Below are 15,471 nucleotides of genomic sequence, written 5' to 3'. Positions count from 1 at the left end.
TAGCTTCTCTTGGGAGGTCTTTCGGAGTCCTTCGGCCACCTCCCAGGCTGTGGGTAACAGCGCTGTTGAGGATTCCAGGGTCCTGGACGACCCCGCCCTCCCCAACAGGCTCCGCCCACTCACCGGCCCCACTATCCTCTCCTTCCCACCAGGCTAGGTTCCTCTCTCCTTCGCCCCACCTTCTCCCAAAAGGCTTCGTCCTCTCTGAGGGCCTGGGGGGTTATGAGCTGTAGAGGCCCTGGGTTAGGAGCGAGCACTGGCCTCACCTCGCTGCTCTTGCTTCTGCACAACGTCCGGATCCGGCTGTCGGTCATGGTTCTTGAGCTTGAGGAATCGGTGCAGTTGCTCCAGATGCGATATCTGTCGCTGCAAGATCTGTGCCTCTGTCTCACTCTGAGCCAGCTCCTTCTCTGCCCGCTCCCGCAGCATGCCCATCTTGGTCTTGGCCTCTTCCCTGGGGGGGGGGGGGGGGGGCATGTCAGTAAAACCAGAAGATGGGCAGGTGACTGGGCTGGTGGGGTCAGCCTGGGGACCTGGGGGAGGACAGTGTCAGCTGGCTTCACAAGGATGTGTACAAAAGGCAGAGAATGTTCTAGGCTGGAAGGGCTGGGTCAGAATGGGACTAGATATGACAAGCGTGGTGGACACGGGACACAGAAGCCAAGAATCATGTGACCAGTTACTCAGAAGGGCAAAGGATGTGATCAGGCCCTGCCAGAGATTATCCCCAGACTCAGAAAGGGCATCCTGGGCAACACCAGTGTCTGGATGCTCTGTAGCTAGAAATGGGTGAGGCTGGGCAGTCGGGTCTTTTCCACACTCCAGCACACCCCATTAAGGCAGGAGGACTCTTGCTGATGCCCCTGCCCTGCTTGGCTGTGAATATGGGCCTAAAACTTGGATGTCATCAGTGGCAAAGGGTCCCTGCCCTGGGCCATTCCAGGTCTGATCTCATCTCTGCCAGCCTTGGGGGACTCTTCCCAGAGCCACCCCTGAGGGCTAGTTTGAGCCATTCTCCTACATACATAGCCTCCCCGCAATAGCAAGCCCCAGCCTCGAAGACACCTTGACTGGTCAAGCTGTACCTCCCCAGAACAGAAACCGCCTGTCTATGCCCCACCTGACTGTCCGCTGCAGGTAGCTAAATGAACGGGCCACTAGGCCATCGGGCAGAGAATGACCTAGCCAATCAGATTCCCTCCCTCAGAGTTAGAGCTGAGAGAGCAAAGTGAGATCAAGACCAAGGATAGGAGGACACCTAGACAGAAGAACAGAGGTCACAAGCCAGCCCAGGTGCAGAGGAGGCTGGCTGGCTGCTCCCATAGCCACCGCTACTGAGTAACTGAACTGTTCTCCATAGCCAGAGGCCTCCGGGGTTCCCAGCGCCTGGTAATCAGCCCTAAGTGTGTCTTCAGGCCTGAAGGTGTCACAGATGGGATTCCCCATTTACACACACCCAAGGAACAGGGTCTGGCAGAAGAGTTGGGGATATCTTTTGGGTTCTGCCCATCTTTGTGAAACTCCAGCCTTCCTGTCCCCCCACCCCTACTGTCTCTGCTACCCAAGTGCCCCTAGGGGCTTACCTGGCGGTGTAAGCAAACGTAGAGGAGATGCTGAGACCTCTGACTGTCTCCCGGAGCATGTGGATCTCCTGCGGGGACACAAGGAGCTGACTTCCTCCAGCCTTCCCACCAAGAAGGCGCGGGCAGGCGGTCCTGGGCCTACCGCCGCAGACCCACCTATGAGCAGCTGTCCAGGAAAGGGGTTTTTGTTTTTGTTTTTTGAGATAGGGTCTCACTGTGTATCTCTGGCTGTCCTAAACCTATATAGACCAGACTGACCTTGAATCAGAAGATGGGGTTCCAAATGAGAGGAAAATTAGGAAGACAAATGGGACAGGTAACTACTCTCTTGGGGACCACTCACCCAGAAGAACCAGCCCAATTTGCCCTCAGTTTGGAAGCCTGCTTGGATGTTATTACTATTCTGGGATTCGGTGTGATGTACTCACCAAGAGTCTTGGGACAGGAGTTTGGTCCCTCAGTGGCAAGACTGAGAAGTACTTGGACTTTTAAAAGGTAGGGCCTACTATAAGCTTGCTATCAGAAGGGACTGGGGTTGTTCCTCCAGGTCCAACCCCTGTTATCCCTTGACTTGACATCTCCCTCACGCCTGTGTCCCACCCATGATACTATCTGCCATGAAGTGGTGGACCAAGGCCCTAGGCAAATCAGTCTGTGCAGCTGGGATTCTTCATCTCCAATACTAAGTGAATCTCTTTGCTCTCTAACGTTCCCAGCCGCAGAGATTTTGCTGTATTGACAGACTGACTGACACACCCTGGGACCCTATGGTTCTAGCGCCACAGAAGTAGCTATGTGTCCTCAGTAAAAAGGAAGGAACAGCAGAGACATTACACGTCCTTCTACAGACACAGAGAAGCAAACACAGGCGCATATGGATGGACGGACGGACACACACACACACACACACACACACACACACACACACACACACACACTTTTTGAAAAGAAACCAGGGCTGGATAACCAGAAACTGAGGCAATAGGTAATGCAGGGCCACCAGATAGGCGGTAGAAGAGAAGAGCTGTGCTGATGTTTCCTGGGATGGTTTTGGAGGTTTGGCTTGGTTTTATGGGGCTTGGGCATGAGCTACAGCCACATCTCAGTTCCTTTTATTTTGAGACAGGGCATAGATCTGTAGCCCAGGCTGGCCTGCAACGGCCTTGCTGCCTCTGTTCTGGAGTGATCTGAAGACAGGCACATGAGGCTGTGCGAGCCCTTTTGGAACTGGGTTGTTTTTTGTTTTTGTTTTGTTTTGTTTTTTTGGTTTTTGGTTTTGTTTTGGCTTGTTAGTGTTTTACAGATTTATAAGATAAATTAAGTCAACAAAAACATGAGAGAACACTAAAAGGGAACAAGGCAGGGCTGCACCTCAGTGATAGAGTTCAACCACCAAAACCACAGCACAAAAAACTGATTACAAACGGAAGTAAATGAACCTAACTGTGCTTCAGATGAAAACAGAACCATGTAGAAGACTGAGAAACAAGAACTGGCCGGGTAGATTTTAAACACGATCTTCTGAACAGATGGACACACCCAAGCGCCTCTAGGGGAGAGGGGAGGCTGACAGCGGGGTGCACCACCCAACAGGGCGGGGCCTGCCTACAGGTGCTGCTGTCCTGGTGCATCCTGACAATGGAGCTGTGAGGGGAGGGGAGGAGGGTGTGAGGAGAAAACCACGGTCACAGTGGGACCACTCAGACCTAAACACCGATTTTCCAATGCCCACTCACCACTAGGAAAAAACAAACAAACAAACAGGACTTTAGAGAGCTGGCTCAGGATTGAGAGTTCAGTTCCCAGCACCCACACTGGGCAACCACCAGAGGACCTCCTGTACACGTGTACACATGCACATACTTAAATCTTAAAAAACAAAATGTTTTCAAGAGGAAGACAACGGGAACTTGTTGGAGAAATAGCCAAGTGTGGGGCTAGGGCAGAGAAAGCGAAGACACACTCACAAGAGGAACAGAAAGGAGAGGACAGGGGAGGAGCAGGCAGGGGTGGTGGCGATGCACCCGGAGGACCAGGTGTCATAGTGACTGTGAACATTCACCTTGCAGTGACACTGGCCGGGCAGTGGAAACTATGGAGGCCAGGATACTAACTGTCACTGAGGCCGTGCGGTGGGAAGCTCCACCACACTTCTCATCGAAGGAGACTCCATTCTAGAGCATCCCTTTCTTGGCTGGGACACCTGAACAGCTTCTTCTTAACGTGCTGTCCTCCTGCAGAGTACTCCGGAAAGCAGCTGGTCACCACAGGGACCTCTGCAGAACACAGCTGGCTCGGACACTCCCAAAATACCAAGGTCGCGGAACAGTGGGGGGGGGGGGACTGAGAGAGGTAGAGGCAGAGACAGAGACTAAAGGAGAGAAACAAGGGCCAATCTTAGCCAGGTATGATGGCTCACTTCTGCAATCCCAGCACTAGGGAGGCTGAGGCAGAAGGATTGCCGGGAGTTCAAGTCTAGCTATAAAGTAAGACTCTCAAGGAACCTCTACATATATCCTAGTGGATATGTACATATATAAACACATACACATAACATACACATATCCTGGTGAAGGATGTATAGGGCTCCGTGTACAATTTTCACATTGTTTTGTAAGTTAAAAATTGTTTTGATATAAACGTCTTATAAGAGGGGGTGGAGGGGGGAAGGAAGGAAGGAAGAAGGAAGGAAGGAAGGAAGGAAGGAAGGAAGGAACAAAGGAAGGAAGGAAGGAACGAAGGAAGGAAGGAAGGAAGGAAGGAACGAAGGAAGGAACGAAGGAAGAAGAGAGGGCAGGTTGGCTCTTCCACCAGCTTGGAAGGTGCTCAGATCCTGAGGGACGTAAATGGCTTGGTTGTCCCAGATGGCAGAAGCAAGGCTGCTGTCGCTGCATGAGTGTGAGAGGAGGTGAGGTGTGCTCTTCCTTCTCTCCCCCTGCACTGAGCTGGACCTGAGCCCTAGGAGCTCTGCCTGTGGGCACAGGGCTGGAGAGGGGTGACGACGGGCCAGGGCCCCCTTTACCCCACCTTCTTCAGCTTGTGGTCCATGTTCAGGTATCGGCCCCTCTCGATGCGCAGTAAGTCCAGCTCCTCTCGCAGGGCCGCATTCTTCGCCAGCTGGATGTCAAAGTGACAGGTGACCTGGGGTGGGTGTTCGAGCACTTATGAGGTCTGGTACCTGTTGGAGGTGGGGACCACCCTGTTCCCTCCAGGGGGACCTGAAACCTACCCACCCTAGGGTCCTTTGTTCTTCTAATGGGACCCCCAGCCCACAGGGTCTGTCCCCCCGACAGACAGCAAGCCTGAGGCTCATCCTGGAGAGCCCGAGGCACACACCCTGTCCAGCTGGTCTTCTAGGATCCTGATCCTTCTCTGTATCTTTGTCTTTTGAGCCGACAGGGCACTAGGAGCTGAGGCATCCTTACTCTGGGTGAGGATATGGTTCTCCCACTCCTGGATCTGGAGAGAAGCAGCACCTTGTCACATGCCTGGGGGAGAGGCACCAGTATCTGCCAACCCGGCAGCCACTGGACCCAAGTCTGGGCAACCATGGGGATTGTGTCCCAAGATGGGCCAGCTCTTACCCCTCCTGGTGGTGTTTTTATTTTTTGTTTAGTTCAATCCTAGTTTTTTTGTTTGTTTGTTTTTGCTTTTGTTTTGTTTTGAGACAGAGTCTCACTGTTAAGTCCTTGGCTGGCCTGGAACTCACTATGAAGACTAACCAGGATAGCCTGGAACTCAGAGCCTGTCTCTGCCTCTCCTGGTGTTTTTGAAGACAAGAGATGGAAGGGTTGCTTCGATGCTATCATGGTCCCCAGAAAGACAAGGATGCCGGAAGACTAAGACAGCAGGAGCTGAGGTTACCCAGAGTCCGCAGCGCCCCCAGCCAGATTCCCACATGACCTGTGTTTCTGCATGCATGTTATGTGTGGAGCTGCTGAGCAGAGTGTAGACTGAATGGCCACTTAGCACTGTGCTTCCCAGTCACTGCTATAGGCTAGATAGTGTCCCAGAAACTCCTGTCAAACGTCCTGACCCCCAGTACCTCAGAATGTGACCCAGAGAGTGACCAGCAGAGTGACACCAGGACAGCCAGAGCTACACAGCGAGACCCAGAGGAGGCAGGGGATCGGATCCTGCTGAGCCCTGGGGGAAACAACCCAGCTGGTACCTTAATCTTGGACAGTGAGCTCCAGAGCTAAGAATCAATTTCAAGGGACCACCTAGGAGGAGCCCTTGTTCCAGCAGCCTTGGCAAACACACATCTGCACCAGGATGCCAACTCCAGACTCTCCCATGGACATGTAACATGTGTGAGGGCACATGGGCATAGGTCATACCCACATGGCCTAACAGACGCACCTAGTGGTTTGAGGATTTACCACAGGGTGGCAGTATTTGCCTTTCAGCAAGATGGCATTCTCCCAACCAGTTTTCAGTGGTTGCTATGACAAAAATGAAATCAAATAAAAACCCCAAAACGTTACCATTGGGGAAAACTAAGCAAAATGTACAGGGGGAATCTCTTCACCGTTCTTAAAATGTCAAGTGAATCTATGACCATTCTAATTAAATTTTCAATCACCTCACTGGGCTTGACGATACATGGCTTTAATTCCAGCAATGGGTAGGCAAAGGCAGGCGGGTCTCTGTGAAGACAGCAAGGTCTACACAGTGAGACCAGGACAGCCAGAGCTACATAATGAGACCCTGTCTCAAACAAACAAACAAACAAACAAGCCAGGTAGTGGTGGCCTGAACCTTTAATCTCAGCACTCGGGGAGTTCAAGGCCAGCCTGGTCTACAGAGTGAGTTCCAGGACAGCCTGGGCTACACAGAGAAACCCTGTCTTGGAAAAAAAACAAAAACAAAATAAGGAAATATTTTTTTCAATAATACTTTGTTCATTTTCAATTCTGAGAGTTGAGTTCTATTCGATACAAAAGCAGATGCCCTGAGGGCCCTGCGTGTGGGTTGACCAGTTGGCCAACTCAGACCTGAAAGGAGCAGCAGAGCCAAATGCACACACCCAGATGGTGAGTTTCAAGACTCAAAGATGTGGAGAACTGGCTCAGCAGTTAAGAGCACATGTTGCTCTTGCACCCACTTGACATCATGCACAACTACCTATCACTCTAGCTCTAGGGGAATCTGGTGCCCCCTTGTGGACTCCACAGGTACCTCCATGTACATACACACACATATACTTCACACACACACACAAATAAAAAATAAAAAGAATTTTTTTTTTTTTTTTGGTTTTTCAAGACAAGGTTTCTCTGTGTAGCTTTGCGCCTTTCCTGGAACTAACTCTGTAGACCAGGCTGGCCTCGAACTCACAGAGATCCACCTGCCTCTGCCTCCTGAGTGCTGGGATCAAAGGCGTGCACCACCACTGCCCAGCAAGAAATTTTTTTTGTTGTTTTTTTTTCTAAACAGTGTTTCTCTGTGTAGCTTTGGAGCCTGTCCTGTAGACCAGGCTGGTCTTGAATTCAGAGAGAGATCCACCTGCCTCTGCCTCCTAAGTGCTGGGATTAAAGGCTTGCGTCACCACCGCCCAGCTAAAAGAAATTTTAAAAAGAATTAAATATGAACAGTTTTCAATCTATGCATATTAAAATGGCTCCTGACTTCTTCTGACACAAAGAGTGCGCTGCTTGAACTGGGCTGGCTAAAGTACAACCATCAAACACGCAGCACTGGGGCCGCCGGGACAACTCCACCACAGGTTTGCCGCCAGGGCTCTCAGGCAGTGCTAAGCTGCTGCTGCTGTGGCAACTGACCACTCTTACAAGTTTTCCGTCTGCATGACTACCAGTCAGCTTCCGTCACAACTAGTGTGTAGAAGCAGCTACACTGGGAAGAGAGAAGGCTGGCGTGGCTCACAGATCTAGGAGTTCCAGCCCTAGATCAGTGTTCCCCTTGCTTTGGATGCCTGGAGAAGGCCCTGGATAGGGATGGAAGAGCGCCAGAATCAGAACAAACCCATCCACAAGGAGCCAGGATGCAGAGTCAGAGGCAGGGTCCCACTGCTCCCTTCAAGGCCACCTCCCCAGTAACCTAAGGACCTCTCATGAAGCCTCAACCTTTTTTTTTAACTTTTTACTTTTTTGTGAATTTCATATCATGCACCCCAATCCCACTCATCTCCCCATCCCTCTGTATCTGCCCTTTGCCTTGAAACCTCCCCCACAGAAAATAAAAGTAATAAAAAAATTAAAATGCAAATTAAGGGGAAACAAAATCTCACAGTGGAGGCTGCAGTGTGCCACGGTGCATCAACCAGTCTACGCTTTCGCCCAAACAGCTTTACTTGCAAGCGTTCACTGCAGTGAGTCACTGGTCTGGTTCGAGGCCTCTGCTTCTGCTACACTATCAATACTGAAACCACACGGGACTCCTCTCAGACATCCTGTTGTTGCCCTGTGTCGTGGAGATCCTGTGGCTTTGGCTCTGCAGGGCCAGCACCTTCATGCACTCCAGCAGTTCTTAGATGGGCAGGTATGGGGTGGGCCAACTCAAAGCCCTGGATCCGGGCCTGGGTGGTGGCTGAGTTGGTCAGTCCCCGCCCCCATCTCCTATGCCTGTGCCAGCAGGGCCAGCTGTCTCGCTTTGCGGAGGTGAGGGGCGGGGCCAGCTCATCTGCTCTCACCCCTCAGGGCCAGCTCATCTGTGCCCACACCGCCAGGGCCAGCTCTATTGTCCTGCCCGTATGAGGCGTGTGTGGGGCGAGTGCTGCAGCTGGCGAGGGGCAGGGGAAGCCCCCTCTCTTTGGGAAGCCCCAAAGGAAACTGTCCTTTGGGTATCTCCAAATTTAAACGGTATCAGTATCATATTGATATCTTAGTTCTTGGGTCACCAGGCTTAGGATCTCCCAAAGCTTCGACCCAGGCATTCAGCCCAGTGTGAGATCTCTTGAGCTTCTAGCAGATGTCTTCATTTTCTATTACCGTAATAGAACACCATGAACAAGAAGCAACTTGGGAAGAAAAGGGTTTATTTTAGCTTACACATCCTGAACACAGTCCATCAGGAAAGGAAGTCAGGGAAGGAGCCTGGCTTTCTCATGGCATCCTCAGCCTGATTTCTAACAGCACCCAGGAACACCTTAAGGAGGCATTTTCTCAATTAAGATTCCCCCTTCCCAAATATGTTCAGCTTGTGACAAGTTGACATAAAACCAGTCGTCGGCACATCGGCTCAGCACTGGGAGAGAAGCCCCTCCGCGCCCCCACTGCCATATGGCTCTCCACGCACGGCAGCTCTTTAGTGCTGGTGGATGGCTTCCCTTCAGTTTGCATTCTACTAAAACCGGGTCTTACTGAGGTGACCCAACCAAGGGAGTCACAGCATCACCCTGCCACATTCTGGGAGCTAGCAGTCCACACCGGGCGTGACTCAGCTGGATCACCTTTGCACCATTTACCAAGGCCAGGACAGGAATGTCAGCAGTACTGACAGCCAGCCAAGCTGCAGATCAAGGCTTTGAACTCTCAGAGCTATTTCTCACCATGACTCTGACTTCCTGAGGTTTACCTCAGAATTAAAAACAAACAAACAACCCTTACTAAGGGGGCTGGAGAGACAGAGGTTAAGAGCTCTGACTGCTCTTCCAGAGAACCGGGGTTCAATTCCCAGCACCCACATGGCAGCTCACAACTGTCTGTGACTCCTGTTCCAGGGCTTGACACCTCACACAGACATACATGCAGGTGGAAAAAAAAAAAACAAAACAAAAAACCACCAGTGAGGACAGGCAGTGGTGGTGCACACCTTTAATCCTAGCACTCCGAGGCAGAGGCAGGTGAATCTCTGAGTTCGAGGCCAGTCTGATCTACAGAGCGACTCTGTAGATCCAGGACAGGCACTAAAACTACACAGAGAAACTCTGCCTCAAAAAACAAAAACAAACAAAACAAAAAAAAAAAAAAAAAAAAAAAAAAAAAAAACCACCAGTGAACATAAAACAGAAGTAAATTTAAAAACTTACTAAGAAATTAAGAGCTCCAAGACAAAGAAAAATTAGGGCCATTAGTTCAAAAAATGCTTCCCAGGGCCCAGAATGGTAGCCCACACCTTTAATCCCAACACTCAGAAGGCAGAGTCAGGCAGATCTCTATGAGTTCCAGATAACATAGTAAGACCTGTCTAAAAAAAAGCCAGGTGTAATGGCACATACCTTTAATTCCAGCACTCAGGAGGCAGAGGCAAGAACATCTCTGAGTTCAAGGCTAGCCTGGTCTACAGAGTGAGTTCCAGGACAGCCAGGGTTACACAATGAAACCCTGTCTTGAAAGAAAAACAAAACAAAACAAACAAACAAAACCTTCCCAAAGTTAGAAAGCAGTCTTTTCCAGTGGTTAAAATTATTTAAAGTTAACCCGCAATGGTGGAACACACCTTTAATGCCAGCACTTAGGAGGCAGAGGCAGGCAGATCTCTATGAGTTCGAGGCCAGCCTGGTCTACAGAGTGAGTTCCAGGACAGGCACCAAAACTGTCTCGAAAAGCCAAAAAAAAAAAAAAAAAAAAAAAAAAAAGTATTCCAAGTTGCTTTTTCCAGCTAAATTTAGAGTTTGGGGAGATTTTATTATGCTTGGCACATTGCAGGGTGTGGGCTTCTCCTGTAGCCCAGACTGGCCTCGAACTTACAGCAACTTTCCTGCCTCAGTTTACTAAGTGCTGGTTTTACAGAAGTAAAAACCATCCTTAGCTCTGGGTGGAGGGTTTTGGTGGCTCCATCTTTCAGGTAAGGTCGCTGCGGCTTAGAACCGTGACTACAGGGTCTGATGGGTCAGCCGACTAGGAGAACCCACCTGCTTGTCCAGTGCCCGGTTCTGCTCCTGCAGCGCCTCGGCTTCGACCTGCACCTGGGCCCTGCACTTGAGTAGGCGTTCCATGTCCTCCAAACGCTTGGTGTCTCTCGGTCGCTTGACCTGGCTCTGTGCCACGCTGATCTGCATCTGGAGCTTGGCTCGAAACGCCTCCAGCTGCCGAATCTCCTCGCTGTCCGGAGGAGCAGGAAGGAGGGTCCACACTAGCCAGCCAGCAGCGCTCAAAAACCAGCTCCTGCCCGCTCCCGCTCACTGAGAGCCCCAACCCTCCTCCTGACCCCGTGCTTCTCCCAGCCCCTTCCCTCCTCTCCTTCCTCCTCCTGCTCCTCCCCTACCTTTTTCCTTCTCCAGCACCTGACTCTCCGGAGATTCTGCAACTCTGGGACCCTGTACCTCCTCCTGTCCCTGCCCTCTATCCTGTCCCTTTGACCACCACTCCCCTGCCCCGCTCCTCCCCCGCCCCTGCGCCTCCCTCTGGGTCTTCCCTCCTCCTAGGGCACAGAAGTCCTTTTTCCGTTCTTCTCCCCAGCTCACAGCTGCTTGTTGATGCGCTGATTAACCTCCTTTCTGTACACCCGCCGTTCTCTCTCCATCACTTTGCATTGTCTTTGCAGGCGGTTGAGCTCCCAATCCACTGTGGGTGAGACCGGGCAAAGGGACTGCCAGTCATCCCCAGAACCTAGGAATTCTGGTCCCTTCAGGATCTTGCAAACTGCAACTGTACTGCAGTCCCAGCCCTGACACCCTTTGGGACTCCATCTCAGTCCCTGTGTCTCCCAGCCAAACGAACCTCTGTTATTTTCCTAACCCATCCTGGCTTGAGGATGCTCCTGAGAGGCCTTCTGGTCTCTGGCACCTGGGACTAGAGAAAGTGGCTTTCTCTTAGCCCTCAGTGGGTGGCATCTCTCCTTTGTGTCCCTCCCTCTCTCCAATTGTCCTCTGGGCTCACCTCCCTACAAAGTCCCCAAGGACTTCCTACACGCAGAACGGACCCTTCCTTCTTCTTAGATACTCAGCCTGGCATCCAAGCCCCAAGGAGCCTGCCCTACCCATCTCTTCAGTCTTTCCCACCAGCTTCCCACCTTTCCAGCCCCTCAGTTGAGAACTGACCCAAACCAGTGTACACAAGACTGAGAAACCGTCCTGTCCGCTCCTACCCTAGCCATATATACCTGCATATACTGTTCTCCGGGTGCTTTTTTTTTTTTTTTTTTTTTTTCAGAGAGGGTTTTACTATGTAGCCCTGGTTGACCTGAATCTCAAACTGCCTCCCCAGCTCTGGAATGAAAGGTGTGTGCCACCATGCTGGTGCTTGTTCTTTTTCTGATTTAAATTACATGTATGTGGTGAAAGCACGGGCCAGAGGGAGTCGAGGAACCCACCATGTGGATTCCTCAGGCTGTCGGGCTTGATGCCAAGAGCCTTTATTCGCTGAACCATCTCACTGGTCCTCCCCTGACTATGTCCGGATGTCCTGGGCCCCACTCAAACCTCTCCTGAAGGTCTTTCTGGCCACCCCACTGCCTGGCTTGGCCCCTCCACATGTCAGGAGCCCTCTTCCAGAAAAGGAAGCTCCTGAGAGGCCTCCCCAGCCCTGGCTCTGGAACTTGGAGAAGCTGAGAACAGAAAAGGAACTTCGGAGGAGAGGTGGAATCATGAATTACCCGGTCCCTCCAGAAAGACATCGCTTCCTTCTTCGGATATGCTCCTGGCCGACAGACCCAAACGCATCCTGGCCACGGCGGCGGCGGCGTTTCTGCAGAGGACACCAGAGCATGCAAGTCAGAGCACAGGGCGATCAACAGCCCCGCGGCCTCTCTTCAGGGGCTACACCGGGACATCGCTCACCCCAAACACACACGGTTTGGGTCCCGCGGCTTGACTCTGACTCGGTCCCGGGGCGGCCTCTCCGCACCTCCGAGCCCCGGCCCGCTGGGGGCGGGGGCGACGTCTCGGCTCTACCACCTGCTTGAGTGCCTGACCTCTCCTAGCTGCTCCACCTCACTGTTGTGGTCTGGTTACTGGGGAGACAAGGGGCCAATGAAGCCTGAGGACAGCGGCAGGGGAGGGCAGGACAGACTGATGGAAGTCTCAGAGGACGGAGGGGATGCCCGCTGAGGGGCGAGGCCAGAGGCACCCGCAGGGGCGGCGCTAAGACCCGAGAACAGCGGTTCTCAACACCTGGATCCAGACCCATGAGCTGACGACCCTTTCACAGGGTCGTCACAATAGCAGGTATTTACACTACGATGCATAATAGTAAAATTACAGTTATGAAGTAGCAACGAAAATACATGGTTGGGGTCACCGCAACCTGAGGAACGGTAGCACAGGGTCATAGCATTAGGGAGGTGGAGCCCTAGGAGTCAGCTCCTAGAAGGAGCTGAAACCAGGAGGGGGAGGAGCCAGGGATAAAGGGCGGGGCTACGGGAAGGGGCGGAGCTGCAGTGCTGCGCAGAGGCCCCGGAGGCCGTAAATGGCCGAGAGGAGGGGCTCGGACGCTGTAAGGGGCGGGACTTCGGGAGGGGTCGGGGGAGAGCGGAACTATGGAGCAGGCGCTCTGGCCTCCAGGGGGCGGGGACTTTCAGTGGGAAGGCGGGGCTTTAGGCTTTGGGGCGGGCCTTATTATTTAAAGGGAGCGCAGCGAGGCGTTGGGATGACTTGGACGTCTCGGAGGGGCAGGTTCTGGGGAGGTCAAAATGGGATACGTGGAGCTCGGCCTCTGGGCCGCGTGTGTCCGGGGAGCAGAAACTGAAGGCGCCTGGAGAGAAACATTTAGAAGACTAGACTCTGGGGCTAGGCAGGGCCCTTCAGTACCGGCCCAAGAAATGCGTGCCTTGGACCGGTTATTTGGGTAATTCATAGTTTGGAGGAACGCTCACCACTATCTCACTTCCTACACAGGCTCACTACGCATGCGCGACCAACGGCTGGCGGGCACGTCGGGCAGAGGCGGAAGTGGGAGTGGGCGGGGCCTCCAGCCGCCCCTTCCTCTAGCCAAGCGCTTCGCCCCACGTGGTTCTTGGGCGAGAGCGGCGGGGCCACTGCCTTCATGAAGGCTGGGTGTGGCTGACGCCTGCGGTTTCCTGTGGGAGGAAGTGGCTGCTCTGCAGAGCTCCTCAGGGGCCTGGGCGGGGGAGATCCCGCCACCACCCCTGGTTTCCAGATACTTAAACTTCTACGGGTCACTGTTGCTGGGGATTCCCTAAAACGCCTCCTCCAGGTACCCCAGAAACGCACTGTTCCAGCCCTTTGAAGGAGTGTTCAGTCTGTCCCCGGCCCCTTCCGCCAGTTAGCATCTTCCTTGCTCCTGGCTCCAACACTCCTCCCAGTCCTGGGATGCAGCCTCCTGCCGCTGCAATCCCAGAGGAGCACACGACTGCACCCCAGGCCCTCAGTTTTATCCTCAGTGACCTGCTCTACTTCGTGGAGGATCAGAGTTAGACTTCCCCAAGTCTGTGCTCCCCCCCTCACCACCACCACCCCACCCCCGCCACCTCATTTAGGATTCCAAACTTTAGCTCTGGGACTCAATGAACCCAAGTATTTGCCCTTTCTCCAAATACGAGAGCCTCTGAACCAGAGTGTCCCGGACTCCACTAGGAGTCCCAATGCCTGCTGTAAGCCGTACAGAACTGGCAAGCACTGCTCTAGACCTATGCTACCCACTGTTTGGGTGGAGCTCCACCTCAACCCCTGGCACCCTGGCATCCCTATACCCAAAGAGTCTGAAATGTTCTGGTGGAAGATCCACCTCAAACTCTCCTCCCCCATCTCTTTCCCTAAACCCGCCAAACACAGCTCCTCCCCAAGAGAGGCTGAAGACCACTCCCACAGGGTACATAAAGCTGCATCCCAGAGAACAGACGCGTGGTTCTTCCGGTCTCATCCCTGTCTCCTCTCACCTGAGAACGCTTTACCCATTAAACCTGGCCTTTTTCCTAATTTGGTCTAGTTTGGATTGCTGCATTGGTGCCCAAAAGACTCATCACCCACTACACTACCCCTCCTTTACAGATGAAGAAAAAACCGTAGAGAGGTCATTAGTAACTTGTCTAGCATCACAGAGCCAGTGAGCGGCTCCAGGGTCTACTGGATGGTGTCCAGTTCCTGGCCTCTCAATCGCCAGCCTAGCCAGCTCTCACCTCGAGGCTTATAGATCATGACACCCAGCCCTGGCCCCTGCAGATGCCCACACATCTGTTCCCGGCCCCTTCCGCCCAGATGTGTGGGCAGATGCCATTCATCCAGGTCCCCAGCCCTTACTTCATCAGAACCAGAACTCGGTCCCCTGCCGAGGAACGCAGATATACTCAGTCATCATCCACACCACCTAAGCCAGTGTCCTGAGAATAAATAATGGCAGTTCACATTACAGCCCAGGGGGCACGGTGCTGTGAGAATTCTAATGGCCTCCCACAACACTTACAGTAAAAGCCAGGTTCCTCCATGAATGTTCAAGGAAATCCTCTGCTGTCCCTGCTCACCACACCCTGGGCTCCCTGGGCTCCCTGGGCTCCCTGGGCTCCCCGGGCTCCAGCCACACTGGCCCTTCTGTCTGCTCCCCACACAACAGGAGCTTGTTCTCGGGGCCTGAACAATTTTCTTTTCTCTCTAGTGTCCAAATGACTCCTTTCTTTGAATCTCAGAATCACATCCTCCAAGAGGCCTTCCAGGATTATTTTGTTTTACTTAGCCCCCACCCATCCACCCACCCACCTAGTCATTATTTCCATTACTCTATTTTCTTTACTGACTGTATATTGTACCCACTATACAGATTTGCAAACTGAGGCCCAGAGAAGTGAAATAATCTACACAAAGTCACACAACCAGAAAATGGTGGCACTAGAAAAAGGATACATCCTGCTCCTTTCCATAGATTCATAGTTTTTGTCCCAGCTCAGAGTCAGCCCAAAGTTTGATCTATGTCACAGGAGTCTGGCCTTCTGCAGACTCATGTGTCGTCCACTCTGCCCCAAACTCCATCAAAGAGAGAAGGCATCTGGTCCAAGGAGGTAAGGTGCCCCACCCCAGGGCCCCACAGACTTCTCA

The 15,471-nt window shown here is 52.6% G+C and overlaps 1 protein-coding gene across 1 annotated transcript in view; it reads right to left on the bottom strand.

The window, feature by feature from the left end:
• Odad1 (outer dynein arm docking complex subunit 1) overlaps window positions 1-13,892 on the bottom strand; it is a 16,229-nt gene extending 2,337 nt beyond the window's left edge. The window contains exons 1-9 of the mRNA XM_037210167.1: window positions 12,265-13,892; window positions 12,081-12,172; window positions 10,951-11,050; window positions 10,399-10,588; window positions 4,920-5,042; window positions 4,611-4,724; window positions 1,584-1,651; window positions 267-454; window positions 5-47 (exon numbers count right to left, since the gene is read on the bottom strand). Of these exons, the coding sequence (XP_037066062.1) occupies window positions 5-47; window positions 267-454; window positions 1,584-1,651; window positions 4,611-4,724; window positions 4,920-5,042; window positions 10,399-10,588; window positions 10,951-11,050; window positions 12,081-12,147 (893 nt within the window). The 5' untranslated portion in view covers window positions 12,148-12,172; window positions 12,265-13,892. The remainder of the gene's footprint in view (window positions 1-4; window positions 48-266; window positions 455-1,583; window positions 1,652-4,610; window positions 4,725-4,919; window positions 5,043-10,398; window positions 10,589-10,950; window positions 11,051-12,080; window positions 12,173-12,264) is intronic.
• Window positions 13,893-15,471: the final 1,579 nt, after the last annotated feature.

The sequence above is a fragment of the Peromyscus leucopus genome, chromosome 1 (genome assembly GCF_004664715.2).
Source record: "Peromyscus leucopus breed LL Stock chromosome 1, UCI_PerLeu_2.1, whole genome shotgun sequence".
NCBI classification, from domain to species: domain Eukaryota; kingdom Metazoa; phylum Chordata; class Mammalia; order Rodentia; family Cricetidae; genus Peromyscus; species Peromyscus leucopus.
This window is presented reverse-complemented; position numbering and strand designations above follow the sequence as displayed.